At 42.8% G+C, this 19,430-nt stretch overlaps 1 protein-coding gene across 5 annotated transcripts in view; it reads left to right on the top strand.

The window, feature by feature from the left end:
- Window positions 1–16,297, top strand: part of SLC4A11 (solute carrier family 4 member 11) — a 113,343-nt gene extending 97,046 nt beyond the window's left edge. For all 5 annotated transcript variants that reach the window (XM_075189543.1, XM_075189538.1, XM_075189617.1 and 2 more), the window contains 7 exons: window positions 962–1,211; window positions 1,988–2,094; window positions 3,561–3,729; window positions 6,094–6,267; window positions 8,067–8,262; window positions 13,861–14,030; window positions 14,395–16,297. In XM_075189543.1, coding sequence (XP_075045644.1) covers window positions 962–1,211; window positions 1,988–2,094; window positions 3,561–3,729; window positions 6,094–6,267; window positions 8,067–8,262; window positions 13,861–14,030; window positions 14,395–14,458 — 1,130 coding nt within the window. In that variant the 3' untranslated portion in view covers window positions 14,459–16,297. The remainder of the gene's footprint in view (window positions 1–961; window positions 1,212–1,987; window positions 2,095–3,560; window positions 3,730–6,093; window positions 6,268–8,066; window positions 8,263–13,860; window positions 14,031–14,394) is intronic.
- The last annotated feature ends 3,133 nt before the right edge of the window (window positions 16,298–19,430 follow it).

Genomic DNA, 19,430 nt, shown 5'->3' with positions numbered 1-19,430 from the left:
TTAGTTTTCAGATCGTTCCCATAGTCTTTGCGTTAGGTAATCCATCACAAGGGTGAGACTTTCTAAGAAGCAGCCAGCCAGGGGGTTTACAGGGGGTCTCCAAAGTCTTCTGGCTTATCTGCTTCTCTGCAAAGTTGAGAGGTAGTTGTCCACTTTGGTTGGATGATGAGTAAGAGACAGAGGGTCAAAGCACTGTGTCTTTTACTGATTAAAAGGAAGTTGATGTGCTTGAAACTGCATCCATAAGTGCTTGTTTTTATTCATAAGGCAGCAGACAAAATAAGGTGGCTTAGTGGTTAGCACTTCTACCTCGTAGCACTGGGGTCATGAGTTCAATTCCGGACCATGGCCTTAGCTGTGTGGAGTTTGTATGTTCTCCCCGTGTTTGTGTGGGTTTCCGCCTGGTGCTCCGGTTTCCTTCCACACTCCAAAAACATGCTAGTAGGTTAATTGGTTGCTTTCAAATTGACCCTAGTCTGTGTTTCTGTGTGTGTGTGTGTGTGTGTGTTAGGGAATTTAGACTGTAAGCTCCAATGGGGCAGGGACTGATGTGAGTGCGTTCTCTGTACAGCGCTGCGGAATTGGTGGCGCTATATAAGTAAATGATGATGAAATCATATATTTTTCAGTGGGGGGGATATGATTTAACAAATGTGTGGTAATCTCCTTAATGCACATTGAACTGCATATTCTAATGTTTTGATATTTTGGCTGCAGAATAAGTGGTTCTGTCGCTGAATTAAGTATGTACATTGTTAAGGCTCTTTTGAAGCCTTGTATAAATAGTTGTCAACAATATTCATTAGTAGCTCCAACTTTGGAAACCCTCAATCTACGCTGTACAACCAAGACCTAAAATCGATGAATTCACGATTAGTGTCTCTGCTATTTCCTGCAGGAAAAAAAAGCTTTTTTGCAATTCTCTTTCTTATTTATTTATTTTTTATTGCTTTTCTTACAGTTTTCAAGAAGTATTATCTGGAAGCCCCAGACAAACAACTAGATTACCAAAAGGGGTCTTATGAGACATTGCCAAACGTGAGCTTTAATCTCGACACCTTATTAAACGCCACATTGAACAACTCCTTCATGCACAACCAGAGCTTGGATCACGAGGACGCACAACACGGGAAGGAGTCCGCTGTCCTCAGCCTCATGTTGATGTTCGGGACCTTGTGGCTCGGTCACACACTGTACCAGTTCAAGAAAAGGTAGGTGCGGCTCTTGATGTCCGAGCCAATCGGTGCCTGCGAGAGAGTAATCCTGTAACATTCCAAAGCTCCGTGTAACCAGCTTATATCGGGAAGTTGGGGCATCGATTGTTGCATTTTAAACTGGAGCTAAGTATTCACTTCTATCTTTCTGTGACATGTAGAAGTTTAGGCATCGGTAGATGAATAGGAGACCTGGTAGTTACATGCTGAAATGTGGTACTTACATTTATAGGTATTCTGACAAATGCAGACTCCTTTTTACACAGTACCAAATATGTACCCTAATTAGTATAATAAAATGAAACCAGATTGGCATAATCCAGTAATGGGCAACCTGATACACTTCAGGGGCCCCGTGGACAGCCCTCTAACCTTCAAAAGGGCCGCAAGTTACCCTAAATCTCAGTAATAAGGCAAAACAATACCTCTAATCAAAGAGACACCTATCTGTAGTAACCTATTGACAGGCATTATAAACAAGTGTTACAAGCTGTAACAAACACATCTGACAATAAAGCAGGAAGAGCCGGGGCCGCAGGTGAGGGCCCAGAGGGCCACCTGTTGCCCACCCAAGGCATAAAGAGTGATATATTATAATTGTAGCTCTTTGGAGTGTTAAGTCTATGTCCCTCTCTAGTGTTATCTCTGTATGTGATAGTCAGATCCAAGGATTTTGTAAATTTAATTGTTGCTTTTAAAAAAATAAATTAAAAAAAATTAGAAGTGAAAATCTACATATCTGAGATGATTAACGACATCCCTCTGAATTTCAGCCCCTACCTGCATTCGAGAGTGCGTGAAATGCTTTCTGACTGTGCGCTGCCCATATCCGTCCTGACATTCTCCGTGGTGGGGTCGTACTTCTTCAAGGACATAGGCAGTAAGTACACTGGTCCTTCGTCTTTTCTTATGTTGACAAAACAGTCGTTGGCTCTGGACGAGCTGCCGAGTGCTGGTCTCATGGGGACAGCAGATTAATGTCACAATTAAAGGGAATTAAAGATCCTTTTAAGCCAGTTTTCACGTTTAAATAACCTGACCCCCTGGTGCTGTTTAATTTGTTCATCTCACCATAGTAAATGCAGGAACGGTATCAGTGGCTTCCCTGGAAAATGTTGTTAAAGTCTGCAAAATAGCCAAGGCGCATTGGTGTACCCGACGCCGCCTCTCCCACTGTGCTGCGGTGGGCTACAGACAAGGACTGGTAGTTGTAGTGATTAGACATTCCAGTAACTGGCTGTAAGCCTCAGTGGTTCACGTTGGTGTGCTTTCATACAGCAAAAATCGCCAATCATTTCCACTCCGGTCTCCAACACTATTCCCTTAGACATGGATATTTTCAATAATATTGGGTATTTCGTAAGAATTATATGATGCATATACTAATTTCAAGGGATGGCATCATTTATATTATGTTTTGCATTAAGTGATTATTTTATCATGCATGGTGACCCTGTAAATGGGGATATGTCTGCTGGATGCTTCTGTAACATATTAAGTTCTGCATGATGGAATCATTGAACGGAATGATCATTGTTCCAGCCACCTCCAGACTGGTCAAGGCCCTTTCTATAGGGAACCGGCTGTAAATTCTCCCCATTGTTGTAGCTATAAGTCCCTGTGACCAGGTGCAACATATTTTTTGGACCAAAAGTAAGTTTATAAAGCAATGTTTTGCTATATGAATTGCATTCATTGTTATAGCGGTTCGGGTTTTCCATTGTGCGTATAACACTGCATGTCGTAGCTTTCTCTGGCCCCGGCTCATGAAAGGTCATGTGACCTGCAGTTGTTTAATAATCTGTGGACGCATATCCGTGAAATTGCGTGTTCCATTTATCTTGTATCATTTCATGATCAACATCGCAGTGAAAACGATTCCTCAAAGTCACCCTGATTTTCTTTTGTAATTGTTCTCACCAAATAACAGGAAGGGGCTTTGTCGCTATATCTGCAGATGTTTGGACCTGTGAGTGTGTTGTGTTTTGTGGCTCCCTTCTTTTCCACATTTGGTCCAGGCCCGACCGCCTCTGCACACAATGGGGCGATAGGAACTGAATCAGATCAATTTGGCAAAACGGTGAAACCTTTTTCCACTTCAGGAAGAGCCATGTAGGATGGCCAGGAATTCCCACAGCCCTCTGACGTTAGCAATTTAATGGGAACATTACTATCTCACTCGTCATCCATTCCACGGTTTTTCTTTTTTTGCTCCTCTTTAATTTCAGTTTGTGTGTTTTTGTTATTTTGTGAAATTTTATATATTGTTGGAAAGTGATTTTACTGGTGGTCAATAAGAAAAGTGAACTTTTTAGTTAGAAATGTCTCTGATTTTTTATTTTGCAGTTGCCAGGTTTAACTACATTGAGACGGAGAGTCTGTTTGTGCTAGCTCCGATCGGGTCTCTGTCGATGGGCTCCATCACCAGTGCCATGGGATTAGGGTTCCTGTTGTCCATGTTGTTCTTCATAGAGCAGAACATTGTGGCTTCACTCACCAACGCTCCAGAGAACAGGTAACTCTCCACCAGACAATCGCCCTTTGTCTCTCCGCTTCATGTTGTCGTCTATGCTTAAAGGCAATCTTTCTAGGGCTCCAGTATTAAACCGAAAACCACCAAAACCCATGTTTAGTCAGTCCAAAAAAGTCTTGGGAAGTAAATTAGTTACGGAACTCTTCTCTTGAATTGTAGTGTTGTGTGTTTTTGTTTTGTTTTTTAACACTTCACCATGATATGTCCTTTTTAAAATATATTAAAATTGTAGAGGAGGCTTTCTGTACACTCTCTGAGCAGAGGTTAGACGGCCCATTATAACAGTTGTTATTCTTTTTACACATAAGACCTTCTCCCATATGTGTGCGGTAGTAATCTCCACCTCCACCGCTATATAAATCGCTCCCTTCTCTCACTGCCGATAGACGTGCTTTATTTTCTTAGCTGTCGTTTGTTTAGAGGGGACTTGGGTGGGAGAGGGGAAGAAGTTGACCAATGAGGACACAGAAAGGTATTGTCCAAAGAAATAAACCATAAAAACAGACCGTATTTTCACAGTAGAAAACAAATGAAGGAAATATTGAGGCTGGGGTCTTTTTAATTGATCTAAGTGCATTAGGAAACACATTTTTGTATTTTAAATAGCATTTTAGGTCGTATGCTTTAAAATGGACATTACATGCATATGGAGGTTATAAGCAGGTCCGCCTATAATAATGTCCCCTTGACAATTTTTGGTCCTGGGCCCACTCTCCTTGAGTGAGAAGACTGAGTACTAAATGTCTATCCTAATTGGTACACTACAATGAAGCCAGAATGGCATAATCCAGTGATGGGCAACCTGATACACCTCAAGGGCCCCGTCACACACTGGGTAATCCCAATACTGGTTACAGCACAATTGTTCCCCAAAAACAAAATAGCACCGACTACACTGTATAAGGTGGTAAAGGCAATTTAATTGTAAATACAGCTTTCTGTGAGGTTGGAACAAGATGAGGGCACAGATTTAGTGAAGAGCTGCAGCAGTATAGTCGGTCACCCCTGCTTGACAATAAATGGCCGCTACCAGAGGGAAAGCCCGCCGAATATGCCGGAGTTTGAAGAGGCTGTCTCGGCTCCCACCGCTCTGTCTGGCGGAGTGAGCTGCCAACATAAACACAATCTACACTCTCCCCCCTGATCCTCAGAGCTATGACCTCTAGCGACGTTCTGTCCCCAGGGCAGGCCTGCCGCGCCCTATTCCCTGTTGCCGAACCACATTTTTATAAGAAATATCTGCCCCTAGCCAGGGAGATGTCGGGCAGCTCACACCGCTCCGTCTCACTGTGAGCTCGAGCTGTACTCTCTGATAACAGAGAACTGCTGTGGCTGTCGTCCGCTGGCTGAGTCGTGCTGTGCAGTGCAGAACTGCTCATTGGTAAAGGGGGGGACCCGCACGCGCTCCTCTCCCTTCAGTGCCACGGTGTTCTTCCTGCCAGAAGCTTCCACCATAGTGTGAGAGGAGAAGGGAGAGTGCTGCAGCGCTGGTAGAGGTGCGGGAAGCTCGCAGGCGACTCACCTCAGCTCAGGGACCCAGAGTGTAGGAAGCCCACAGGCTATCCACGCCTTGGGTGACAACCCTGACCAATGGCAAGAAGAAAATATTGTTTAGACTTGGAGAAATGGATTTTACGGTGCGTAAGAAATCCCTTCTTGGTATGTTTTGGAGTGGGTGAAACAAACAAGTTGTAAGTTCTTGCAATAATAGATAAGACGGGCCCACCAAATTTATGCCACGTTTCCCCTTCTGTGGGCTGCCCTGGTTATAGGTGATTCAGCGTTATCGATTCTTGTATGTGTGCTTTTGTGTGACTGCTACTTTCCTTATTAAGTCAGAGATCTTAATTCATAGTGACAGATTCAGAGACCTGCCTGGTTTATATATGTTTTTACGTACTTTCTGCCAGACACTAATATCATTTATGTTTGGTCATTGCCAAATTGACTGATATTTAGTTTCATCCTTTCATATTTAGGTTGTAATGTTTTCTGATTGCAGAGTATACACAGTAATTGTGGCTCTGGATGTCGTCTTTTGTAATGTTATTACATCTCTCGCTGATCTGAGGATTCTTGTTCATGATCCTCATCTTGGGTCATGTGTCCGCTGACATGAACCAGACAATTCTAGTAATCGCGTTAATATTTAGTTGTGCGTATCCTGTTCGTATAATACAACTTGCACAAAACATTGAGGTTTTTGCCAATTTCTGTGTGATTGTGTTTTGCTGAATAGCATGATCTTATTTTTCTTGTTACTCCCCCGTCTTTATTTACCCTAGAAGACTTGACCGATGACACTTGTCCTTGCTATAGTCACAATGTCGCACTCTTCTCTTGCAGACTGGTTAAGGGTACAGCCTATCACTGGGATCTTCTCCTCGTTGCACTCATCAACACAGGGCTGTCCGTCTTTGGGATGCCATGGATACACGCTGCCTTCCCGCACTCGCCCATGCACGTCCGAGCCCTGGCCAACGTGGAAGAGAGAGTGGAGCACGGGCACATCTATGAGACGTAAGTACTACACTCACTTGGCTGATTTTTACATTTGCGGGAAATGACACGCGAGTCGGAGGCTCAGGAGGTAAAACTGACCTGGACTGCCATTAAAGGACCCCGTTCAGCCGGAAATCTCTGCAGAGTTAGCTCTGTGCCTGGTATACTTGTTAGGCCCACACCTTGGTAAATTGTTTTAAACACAGTATATGAAAGACAGCGCTATATTGCCGTCTGGCATAGAGGTGGTATCTCCTATAATGGGCACTGTCGTGAACGATACTGTTTTTTCGTCACAATCTACTCAGCTAGTGACCAGATATAAAGACATATTTTAGTTGTTTATAAAAGTATTCACACCATTCTTGTATTAGAACATCTTACACTGAAGAGTCCCCCTAAGAGGGAAACAGGTTTTCTGTAGGTTAGACGCTGCTCCAACCAACACCAGACAACGTCATGCCGTGCATAACCAGTGGATAAAGCAATGACTTGGAAGGAGATCCCAACAATGGCTTCTGCTAGAAGTTTGTGCTCCACTAACAGTGACTTTTATTGTGTCTGTGTGATATTGTAGCAGTTTGTATCATGCTCCGCTTTGGCTTTTAGCTATAAAATAAATGGTTGTAAGACTTACAGTATAAACTGAGTGATGGTGACGTCCTGACACAAACACGTTTAGGCCATGTCATGTTCTCTCTACTCCTGGTGATAATTCTCTTTATTACAGTACAGAAGCTCTTGCAGTATTGTGTAGCTTGACAGATTATAGTATATGGGCAGTCAGCACTGTAACAGCAGACTGTGCTTATTGTTTGCACAAGACTGTGCCGCTCCGCAGAGATCCAGGACGGGGTGTAGGTGAGAGGCCGTGACAGACAAGACGTAACTTGCGGCTCCTTTGTGTAAGGAATGGAGGATGTGAAGCCAGTTGGCTGATACCTCCTACCTCACGGAGCGGCTTCATAAACCAACACACACACATGCTCATACTCGCCAGTGTCTGCACAGAATATATAGTCTGCTCTCTGTCAGATACACTTACAGATTATAGACACTTGGGGCCTGAAACTAGATTTATTATATTGTATAACTGTGTCACTTTGAGGCTAATTACCATGTCATTAGGAAGACAGAACGCTGGAATTATTATACACGTCTCTCTGCCATTGTCATACATGTACTTTTCCTCCACTGCTTCCCAAGAATAAACTCTTATGGGCAGAATTTAGCGACCACTCTCAATATGCTGTAGAGTGTTAGAAGAGAGAAAACATTCTCCCTTCTATGTGGTGAACGTTTACCCTTTATGTCTATTATAGAAGTCACTCTGTAGAGACAAATGTATTTTTTTTAACATATGTATGAGCTGCCATATTGCATATTATTACAGAGCTTGTAAAACCTCCTTAATCGAAAACCCTATTAACTATCTGTGCGAGCCGGCTGGAGCTGAATTGTGGTCCCAGCGCCCTCCAAGTCCGTCCATAGCTCTTCTATAAAGCTCAGTGGAAGCAGTATCCGTGTACGGAGACCTCCAACACCACACGATGCTGGGGAGGGGAGTGCGCACCGCTGTTTAATATACCTGGAGGAAATGTTTGAACTAATTTGTCAGGAATCATTGAAAATTTGTGTTAAGAAAGTATCTCCGTATATCATGACCTGTAATGCTCAGTATAACTGCTCTGAAACGATGAGCGTCGGGCAGCTGTGCCATAACAGCTGGGGACCCATAGGCTGAGGATCCTCTGCTTTGGACCAGTGAGTTTGTCACCTGCAGAAGATCTTGCAATAACCTTTCTCTCTCTCTGCAGGATTGTCAGCGTGAAGGAGACCCGTCTGACATCGCTGGTGGCTAACGTTCTGGTTGGACTTTCCCTCTTCCTACTGCCTCTCCCTCTGCAATGGATCCCCAAACCCGTCCTGTACGGGCTCTTCCTGTACATCGCCCTGACCTCCATTGATGGCAGCCAGCTCTTTGAGAGGGTGGCCCTGCTGTTGAAAGAGCAGGTACGTGGCTTGTGCTGCTTAGCGTGTGCGCAGGATGTGCGGCAGGTATAGAATCAGCCTCGGCTTCCTGAGGAAATGGCTTTATTGTGTGTATCACTGACACAGAACGCACATCAAAGACACTATTGTGTTGTACACAGGTTGTAAGGAGTGGCTCGCTCTATATCACCGTACTGCTATCTTCCTGTCTGGGGTACAGGGTCAGATGTGTTTTTATGTTAAATAATTAATAACAAGCCAAGCAACATGATACACATTGTGCAGTGAGCGAATGTATTGTGCATCGTATATCTCTGTTGATTATAATCCTATACTGCGATATCGCTGTTGTTTATCCTCCTATACATTGTACTAGTGCTATTTACATGAATATACACAAATATTTCCTATGCAGTCTAAAAAAAAAGTTTGTCTTGTTGGTTGCAGGGGGTTATGGTGGTGGTTTACTTACATTTGCATTTGTTTTTGTCATATTACAGATAGTTTAGGGGGCCCTGTTTCAGTTTATAGAGATTTGTGAAAATACCATGACCGTAGAATCTATTGGCCATACTTACCTTATAACTGCAGTCTAGGCTATACGCTGCTACAGTGTTTAATGAAGACCCCTTGTCCTGCCTTCCCTACGCACGCCTGGCGCTTATCCTGGTTACAATGTGCTATAGTGCAGCATGTTAGATTGTGCAATAACACTATACAACATTAGTCATCTATACACGGCCGGAGAGCGCTGGAATCGGAAGACTACGACAAATGCGGAGTATAATTACAAATGTTAAGTAGAGAACCCGTTTTAAAGAGAAGTTGGTATTTATTTAAAGATTCAGCGCTGACACCTCTCCAGCTGCTGCCTGACTGTCTCCTTGTCATGGTTTGGTACCACCATACCCAGCACTGACACCTCTCCTTGTCATGGGTTGGTATCCCCATATCCAGCACTGACACCTCTCCAGCTGTTGCCAGACTGTCTCATTGTCACGGTTTGGTACCACCATACCCAGCACTGACACCTCTCCAGCTGCTGCCAGACTGTCTCATTGTCATGGTTTGGTACCACCATACCCAGCACTGACACCTCTCCAGCTGCTGCCAGACTGTCTCATTGTCACGGTTTGGTACCACCATACCCAGCACTGACACCTCTCCAGCTGCTGCCAGACTGTCTCATTGTCACGGTTTGGTACCACCATACCCAGCACTGACACCTCTCCAGCTGCTGCCAGACTGTCTCATTGTCACGGTTTGGTACCACCATACCCAGTGCTGACACCTCTCCAGCTGCTGCCCGACTGTCTCCTTGTCATGGTTTGGTACCACCATACCCAGCACTGACACCTCTCCAGCTGCTGCCAGACTGTCTCCTTGTCATGGTTTGGTACCACCATACCCAGCACTGACACCTCTCCAGCTGCTGCCAGACTGTCTTCTTGTCATGGTTTGGTACCACCATACCCAGCACTGACACCTCTCCAGCTGCTGCCAGACTGTCTCATTGTCACGGTTTGGTACCACCATACCCAGTGCTGACACCTCTCCAGCTGCTGCCCGACTGTCTCCTTGTCATGGTTTGGTACCACCATACCCAGTGCTGACACCTCTCCAGCTGCTGCCAGACTGTCTCCTTGTCACGGTTTGGTACCACCATACCCAGTGCTGACACCTCTCCAGCTGTTGCCCGGCTGTCTCCTTGTCACGGTTTGGTACCACCATACCCAGCGCTGACACCTCTCCAGCTGCTGCCTGACTGTCTCCTTGTCACGGTTTGGTACCACCATTCCCTGATAGCTGAGGGAGGAAACTTATTCAGTAATTCATTACAGATGCATTATGTATTCAAGGGACTTTATGACCATAACTACAGGGTATACCTATCTGATACCCATCGCTGACACTGCCGTCTGCTACCTGGGTTACTGTACACGGTTTACAAATTAGGACACATATTCCACAACTTGATGAAGACCCATAAATCAACCTGGAATCCTACATTTTAAGAGCAATGTAACAATTGTCTCTATTGGTACATTAACTAGAACATAGAGGGAAAGTCGTAAATAACACCTACTATGTGCCTAGTAATTAGCGGATAGGTGCAGTTACGGTATGGTAAACATTTTGTAGGGCGAAGCGAGTCACATGACCGCCTACTCTGGGGAATGTCAGGGATGTCCGCATCACGCGTTTGTCTATCTTCATCACTCTCGTTGTTAGAGTGTTTCCTGCCTGTTCTGAATACTGAAATCTCTTACTCACAACACGTTCTGCAGTTTCATTATCTGGCTCTAACCAGTCTGCTTCCGTCATCGCCATAAATCTAACTGTGGAAGGCTTACAGGCGTTAACGGTGTCATAAATCTTATCTAAAACCAATTCTGTTATTATAATCTTCTGTCCTGCACGTGTCGCATTAACTCTTTCCCATCCGCTGTCCAGCTCTGCCGGTTGTCTACTGCTCCGAAGCTATAGATAGTTCCTTCTGTGTTATTACCTTTGTCCTGACTCCGTCTACATTTCTGAGCTGCTGACTTCCCTGAATTGATATGAAGGTAGAACAGATCCCTGTTACGTAGAAACATACTGTAGAATGTTGGTGGTAGAGGAGTCTATTATTTTGTAATAAAGCAGAACGCTGACAAGGAAACACAAGCCTCCAATCAACCAAGCATATATCAAATTCTGTTAAAAATAATCTAAGGTAAGAATTACACTTACAGAACCATAAAGTGCAACAGGCATATCCTAGATTAACTCTTTTGTGTACCCTACAATGCGTTTCGGGTAAGAATTCTTCGATATGAGAACACGTTGTAATGGCCCAACATAGCAACCCTAATTTATAAGGGATTTTCACAAGTGTCCTAATTAAGTGAGTAATACGGATAATTGGGAGCAATACAATATAACAAATACACTTATTCTTCCGAAGAGACATTAAAATGAAACTTGACATTAAAAGTGTTTTGTACCAGGGTATTGAGAGTATGTATCCAGCGTGTTAACGTTTTCCTCAGGACAGCAAGTCCGTGCCCCCCCCCCCCCCCCTTATTGTACTTAAAAGGATATACTCCATTCCAAGAATGCGGAAGTGTACGGGATCCGCATTATGAGATTCATTAAAATGCCGATAAATGGCATGGGTTGTAGTTTTCATCTCAATCCTCTAATGTTCATATATCCGTTCCCGCAGTTCTCTAATTGTTCTACCGACAAATAATGTTCTGCAGGGACAACTTGATAAATAAACCACATAAGATCGTTGGACGTTTTATTTTCCCTTTTAATATAAGAACATGTCGTATGAGAAATAAACCCATTCTTTTGATTCCACCCCACACACTGAGTGTCACATCTCATCCACGGCTTATCCTTACGTTTTTTTCTCATATGATGGAGAAGCTCAATTTCGATTTTACGGAGAGGGAGCTTTTGTGTAGATAAAACTAGTTGCATCTGGCAATACGGATTCTAATGAAGGGTCTGCTTTCATAATCCGACAGTTCTTCTTAGTAATGGACTCCACTTTCCTGTAGTCCCCATTCTATCCAGACATAGAGCTCAGACTATTGTGGGTTTAATTTCTTTATTGGACCTCTCAATATGGAATCCCTACTCGCCTGAACCACCTCGTTTACGAGCCTGGCCAGGAGAGAGAGAGAGAGAGATCATTTCCTCTTACTTTAAATCTTTATATCAGAAATAAGGCTTCTTTTTAATAATCTTCCCCCAAAGTACAATTTTTTTTTTTTCTTACTTTTAAAAGCTGGCTTTTTGGAATTATTCTCAGCCAGGAGTCATAGCTCATTGTATGTGTACATACTAGATTACATGTGTTACTATTCCAATGGGAAATCCATTTTTCCAGCTCTAACAAACTTCCCACTACATATGAATGTCAAATAGTCTATATACCGTTTCCATCTTAATATACAATTCCCAAAGGGATTATTAGACCAAATATGGGACTGTTCCTAAAACCCCATCGCCGGATTTGCAATACTTGGCCCTGTCGATTGTTCCCATGGTAACTCCCAATTGTTGTATGTAAAAAAAAAAAAAAATCCTCTTTATATTTGATGTAGTTATGAGTTAACATGAACCCTGGATACAATCCATCAGGGATATTATTTCTGTCTCATTAGATTGGGACAGTTGTGACACATAAAGTGAAATCACTTCGTTTTTACAAGTAAAGAGTGGGGTTCAGTCCCTGCCCCATTGGGGCCCAGTCTAAATTCTCTAACATACACACACACACAGACTAGGGTCAGTTTGTTAGCAGCCAATTTGCCTGCCAGTAGGTTTTTGGAGTGTGGGAGGAAACTGGAGCACCCGGAGGAAACCCACACAAACACGGGGAGAACATACAAACTCCACACAGATAAGGCCATGGTTGGGAATTGAACTCATGACCCCAGTGCTGTGAGGCAGAAGTGTTAATCACTGAGCCACCAAATTAGTCAATCAAATATGCAGATCAGAGACGTGTATGGGAAGCACCAGCACAAAGGGAGTCTTGCTGCACTCCAGCAGGAGGTATTTTTATAGAAAATCTTCCATAAATACCATATGTTCAGAATTCTTTCATTCCTAAAAATGACAAGCTTCTGAGAAACAGGGGGAACATAGTGCACAATCATTTATCTCATTAAAGCACACTGCAACTGCAGTCACAGCTATTATTCTACTCTCACTACATCTAAATATATACTCTGCATCTAACCACTGAGCCACCGTGCTGCCCATCTGAGACCTAATCTCAGATTCCCAGTTTTTACCACTAAACTCTTTGTATCAGAAAACTAAAATCAGGGACATTGAAGTGTAAGCCTAGCACGGTATGGACTGAAGAAAAGCACATTTCTATTGACTTGTGAAGGATACTTTATGTATAGGTCAAGCTGAGAATACTGTACCTACTGCAGTTATGGAAGAGGCCGTTCACCAAGTGCTGAATCAGCACCATAAGCCCAGGGACAGTTCCAAGTCTACTAATTGCTCCTTTACCTCCTGCTGTGACACAAGGTTATTAGGTGAATGCCTGGACCCCCCTCCATTCCTGTGTGCGCTAGAAGGTGAAGTTGGTGTTTCTTATGTATTAAACACGATTCAGTCGTACGTCTCAGGCCTCAGAAGTGATTCTGAATGCTGGAGAAAGATACGGTTAAATGCTTTGCAGAAATGTTAATGCCCCCCCCCATTCCCCTTTGCTCTGCTAACGAGCTGCTGAAGCCTAATTAGAAGTGTTGCTTCAAACAAGGATTCATTTTTTCCAAATACACTCTTGGCTTTTAACGTTATAGCAAATTTCTGTGCCGCAGACAGATGAAATGGAGCATGCGGGAGACATGAACCCTGAAGTTATAATTACATATTACTCAGCGATACACGGCCATTGATCTATATTAATGTGAAATAAATCTTGAATTGTTTTAACCATCTGATAATCACGAAGACGCCAGGGATAATTGGTAAAAATGGTCAGATTTTATGGAAGCCGTAACTTTCTGTTGTATCATTGTCGGGTCTGATCACCATCTCTGTACTCTATTCAAAGTTTCCTTGCTCCTGTGTCACTGTGTACTGTGTTCCTCCCTACAGACTGCGTACCCTCCAACCCATTACATCAGGAGGGTCCCACAGCGGAAGATTCACTACTTCACGGGGCTTCAGGTCCTTCAGCTGGTCATCCTATGCGGGTTTGGCATGTCGCCGCTCCCTTACATGAAGATGATCTTTCCCCTGATTATGATAGGAATGATACCGATCAGGTATGTTACACAGGCTGCTAAATAACATATGATAGGAGATGGACTGGCCACAGTGTACTAGGTGTACGAAAAATGAATAACTTATTGGTTGCTATTATTTTATGACTTGTCTTTTCATTGCACTTTTTATCCTTGTTTGTACCCTCTATATAAAGACACTCCCCCCATTTATAAAGGACATATACTAGTCTATCAGGCTGCCTCATCTCTCAGTAACCACACATTGCATCTGTTGCTCTTAAAAAGACTCCTTCTCAACTGTCTGAACACATTATAGTTCCCGACCAACAATGAATCTTTTCTCATGTTATAACACCACAGCATGTTCCTACCGCTATCTAATACAATTTGTCTCCTTTCTTAGGTATAACCTTCTACCCAAAATTATTGAGTCCAAATACCTGGACGCTATGGATGCTGAGCATTAGGGGGGGGCCTCTCTGTTCCAGGAGTGTGTGGATGTCCTTCTCCGACTAAGGAATTGTAGGGCTTCATTTTTCTTTTTAGGTTTGTATCAAAATCCTGTGACTTTGGATTTGTATCAGAATGAATGACAGAAGTGGAATCAGGTGAACATGGAGCTCGACAAATTTTCATGACTGTAACTGGAATACTCCCAAATATGCTCTGCTAGGCTTCGGCCCAGCTTGTCTCACCTCTGGATCTGTTGCTTTGTGTTGATGATTATTTTTTAAGTACCTTTATATATCCAGCGAAGCAAATGTCAATTTTCGACAAGGACTACAGATTTCCGTTCCAGGATTTAAAGCGGTGAGGGGGAGGCTAAAAAAAAAAAGTTTCCTCTGATGATCCCTACTTTTTAAAGTGACTTTAAGTAAACTGTGGCTTTATCCAAACAGACTGGGGGCAAGAGTGTTGTTTTTTTTTTTTGTTTTAATTGTTTTTCTTTTGATATATATATTTTTTTTTTCTCAAGTCAGGTTGAAAAATAAAGGACTTTTAACTATTGTCACTGCACATAGCAATGGCGATGTCTAGAGATCAACCAAAAGTGTTTTTTTTTTTTTGTTTTTGTAGCCCTAGAATTTAAGCTATTTTTATCTATTTGAATTTTTTTTTTTTTTTTTTTCGGTTTCTTTCGTAGTAGAAGCAAAGAAATGTTTAATTGGAGTTGTAAATTTGCACAGCATCGACTTGGCATTATGCACAAATTCGCTCAGATACCAGCACTTTTTCAACTCTAAAGCTTTTGTGTATTATATCTGTGTGTGTGTGCGCATTGACAAACCTCCACGCATACATGCTCGACCGTGCATTGAAAATGCATGTTTTATGTATAATGTTTATACAACACTAGTGGAAGGTGTCACACTAGCGTTTTATTATGACCTCCTTCTGGACGTCCAAAGAGCTTCGCGATGGTGATGGCAGGCATTCACTCTTCTCATGTAGTCAAACGATAAGAGGTCCAGGCCGACCTGTGTACAAAGCATGGATGACCGCTCTGCGGTAATCAATGACTGGACTTTTTCTGCGGCACTTTCCTGAAAGACGGTCCTGGCTTTGCATGGACAACGCATGACATCTGGACCAACGCTGGTCAAACCAAAATGACTATCCAATATATCTTCACTTTCGAACTTTCAGTGCCCAAAATTACTCCAGTGTCCTCTCTCCATATTGGCTTCCACGGGTGGCATCTCAATGAATCTGGCCTTTTACATGTGTGGATGATCGTCATGTTGTTGAATGTAGTCAATATCTTGAGGTTGAAGATCCTAGTCCATACCATCTCACCAAAGATACGTTTGTAGTCGCCTAGTACGTTGCTGTTATTTCAGCTGGGATGCTGAGTTGTTTCCTGCAAAATGCAGGGTCTGTTTTGCCTTTCCCAAACCACCCCTGGTCCACAAAGCAGAATCTAAGGGAGGTCCTATCTCCAGCAGACAGGCCTCTTCTATCTGATATCTCAAGATTCTGTTGTATCTGACGTGAATTTTTGTATGATGTTCTGAATGTGTCCCTGACATTCTAATGGTAAAAGTTTTATGAGAAAAAGGATATTTTTGTACATACGTATATATTGGTTGGAGGTTCTATATATGACATCTAGACAAATACTTTGTCAAGGTTTTGTTCTGTATCTTGTTTGCTGTGATGTTTTCAGTTATTTCTGTTTTGTTTTTTGTTTTTTGTTTTTGCTTTCTTTTGTTTTTTTTATTTTTTGAATGATAAAACTTGCATGGAACCTAGTTACTTAAGACAGCAATTTCATGTTTTGGGTGACTTAAAAAAAAAAAAAGAAACCCTCCCCTATGACTTTGAGCATGTTGCAGTTTATATGGATACCAAGTATCACTATAAGCACTTAACTCCGCAAAATCTGACGGCATAGTATATTTTGCTAGATATTTTTCTGAAACGGATACCATCGATGAATACAGTATTTATATTGCCGCTATCCTTGCGTTCTCCTCGTTGCTTGGGTAAAGAGTAAGCAGGCATTGGCTGAGGTGTCGGGGATGACCTCTCGGCTCTTACCACGGCGGTCTGTCTCACAGCACAGGACAGACCGCTGATCCACGGTGTTTCAGCCTGCAGTTGGTCACATGGAGAGTGCTGGAATAGATTTCGAGAGATGCAAAATGTCCCATCCCCTGCTCAGAATTGCGGGCGTTAAAGTGTAACGTTACTGCGCATGCTCAAGGTCGGAATGGGGTCCAGACTGTTACTTGCTGCTTTAAGTCTAGTGTTTGTTATGAGCGGGTCTATTTTGTAAATATTTGATATGTCTGGAATCAAAGAGAACAGAGCACCGAAGAAAATTCTATTAATAAACAATGGTTTAAAACAACAACTGAGTCGCATGGTGAAAATTGTAAAATGTTGTTACATTTATATAGCTGCATTGTTGTATGTCATATACTATAACACATCGGGTGTTTAATACTTGATTTTTGTACAGTTGCATTTGACACCACAATCCTGAATCAATGCGACAGGAGCCTCACATGTCTACTCTGTGCTGCTTGGAGACCCTGCTCCTTCCACTATATAACTCTGTGGCTTCCTGCTGCCTCCATTCCCCTCCTCACATCATGTCACTGCACCTGTCACATGCAGCCCTGTCCTCACTGATACGTCACATTAGACAGATCCCTGCCTTCCACATGATCAGCACACTTGTATCCTTAAATATTCTGTTCTGTTAAGATTCCGATGTGATTGGCTACAGGTTGTTCTAGCTTTACCCACTTTCAACACTGGAATACATATATGTGCGGGAGACGAAGCCCAATACCGAAAAGAATCAAACGCTCCTTCAAAAATGTTTGCCAAAATTAGTGCATACAACCAGTTGTGCTTTAATTTTCTGTTCTGGGCACCATCCTGTACACTGTTCATTAATTGCACTTTCCCAACTGTTTTAGGGAGTTTTGTTCTATTACATCTATTATGCAGAGTCCCATAAGACCACGGCCAGGTAGTCTTTTATAGAGAGCACATGTAGGCATTTTTTTTCAGTGCGGACATATTCGACAAGTTATGCGGTCCTGCTATTGATTTATATGGTGAGAAGATCCTATGTGTATGGGAGGACAGTGGAGAAGAGAGGGTAGGGCACTGAGAGGAGGCTTTATGACTATTTAGATTCTGCTGATGGTGAGGAGTAGACTTGGAATGTGATGTAAGGGTGGATCTTAGCAGTAGAAGTGTGGTCACAAGGTCCAATGGTCTAACCGAGGACAACAGGTATAACACCTTCATAATTCCATTGGAAAGTTGAGATGGTCACTTGCATTAAGGCCTCCGGATCTCAATTGGTTGCAGTCTTCTACAAACCATGTTGGCATGGAGGCAGCCATTTTGTCAGCTGAACCATTGTTCATGAGAATGCAGCAGTGTGTCTTGGTGATGTCATTGGATTCTAGTGACTCAATAAGCCACATTCATATGAATTTGTTCCACAAAGTGGCTGTCTGTGTTCTAGCCTCAGACATGTTATTGTTTCCTAGTAAATTTCAAGGCTGAATTGTTATATATATTGATTCAGCACAGTAAATGGCGGCCTCCATTCTGTTTAGACGGCTGATGCACTTTAATGCTTCATTTACATAGTTGAATCCAAGAAAAACCCTTAGCATTTTAGGACTGACAAAATAGAGGTTCTATTTTAGTACTGAGTCTGAAACCTGTAGACCTTCCATATTTGTAAATACTGCAGTTTATATACAAGGATTTTAGCCTGTAAGGCTACAATCTGAAGTCATCATCATCATTTATTTACATAGTGCCAGCAAATTCCGTAGCGCTTTACAATTGGGAACAAACATTTATAAGACAATTCTGGGTAACGCATACAGACAGAGAGGTAAGAGGGCCCTGCTCGCAAGCTTACAATCTATGGGACAATGGTTTGATACACAACGGTAAGTGCTACATCATATTGCACACTGGACCAGCTAGAATGCAAAGGTAAAAAGTATTCAGTGGGCTGTGTGATCAGCCACACAGCAATGTTGGTTAGAGGGTTGTTGTCTTGTGTTAGCGGTGTAGAGGGTGGTAATATGGTAACCTAGGGAGATTAAGGTGCTGGTTGAGGAATATTATAAGCTTGTCTGAAGAGGTGGGTTTTTAGAAAACGTTTGAAGACTAGAGGAAAGTCTTACTGTGTGAGGGAGGGAATTCCACAAAGTGGGTGCAGCCCGAAAAAAGTCCCGTAACCGGGAATGGGAGGATGTAATGAGGGTGGATGAGAGACGCAGAACGAAGGTGTCGAGTCGGGAGATATTTTGAGACAAGTGAGTAGATGTTTGTCGGTGCAATTTTGTTGACTGCCTTGTATGTTAGTAGAAGCATTTTATATTGGATTCGTTGAAATACAGGCAGCCAATGTAGAGACTGACAGAATGGCTCAGCAGAGGAAGAACGATTTGCAAGGAAAATCAATCTAGCCGCTGCGTGCAAAATAGATTGTAGGGGTTCAAATCTGATTTTGGGAAGACCAGTAAGGAGGGAATTGCAATAGTCAATGCGGGAGATGAGTGCATGAATTAAGGTTTTTGCAGTGGCTCAGTGGTTAGCACTTCTGCCTCACATGAGTTCAATTCCCGACCATGGCCTTTTCTGTGTGGAGTTTGTATGTTCTCCCTGTGTTTGCATGGGTTTCCTCCGGGTGCTCCGGTTTCCTCCCACACTCCAAAAACATACTAGTAGGTTAATTGGCTGCTATCAAAATTGACCCTAGTCTCTCTGTCTATATGAGTATGTTGGGGAATTTAGACTGTAAGCTCCAATGGGGCAGGGACTGATGTGAATGAGTTCTCTGTACAGCGCTGCAGAATTGGTGACGCTATATAAAAAAATGATGATGGCTTGTGTAAGATATGTGCATATTCTGGAAATGTTCTTTAGATGTATGTAACATGATTTAGATAT

Source organism: Mixophyes fleayi, chromosome 1, assembly GCF_038048845.1.
Source record: "Mixophyes fleayi isolate aMixFle1 chromosome 1, aMixFle1.hap1, whole genome shotgun sequence".
Taxonomy (NCBI): Eukaryota; Metazoa; Chordata; class Amphibia; order Anura; family Limnodynastidae; genus Mixophyes; species Mixophyes fleayi.
This window is presented reverse-complemented; position numbering and strand designations above follow the sequence as displayed.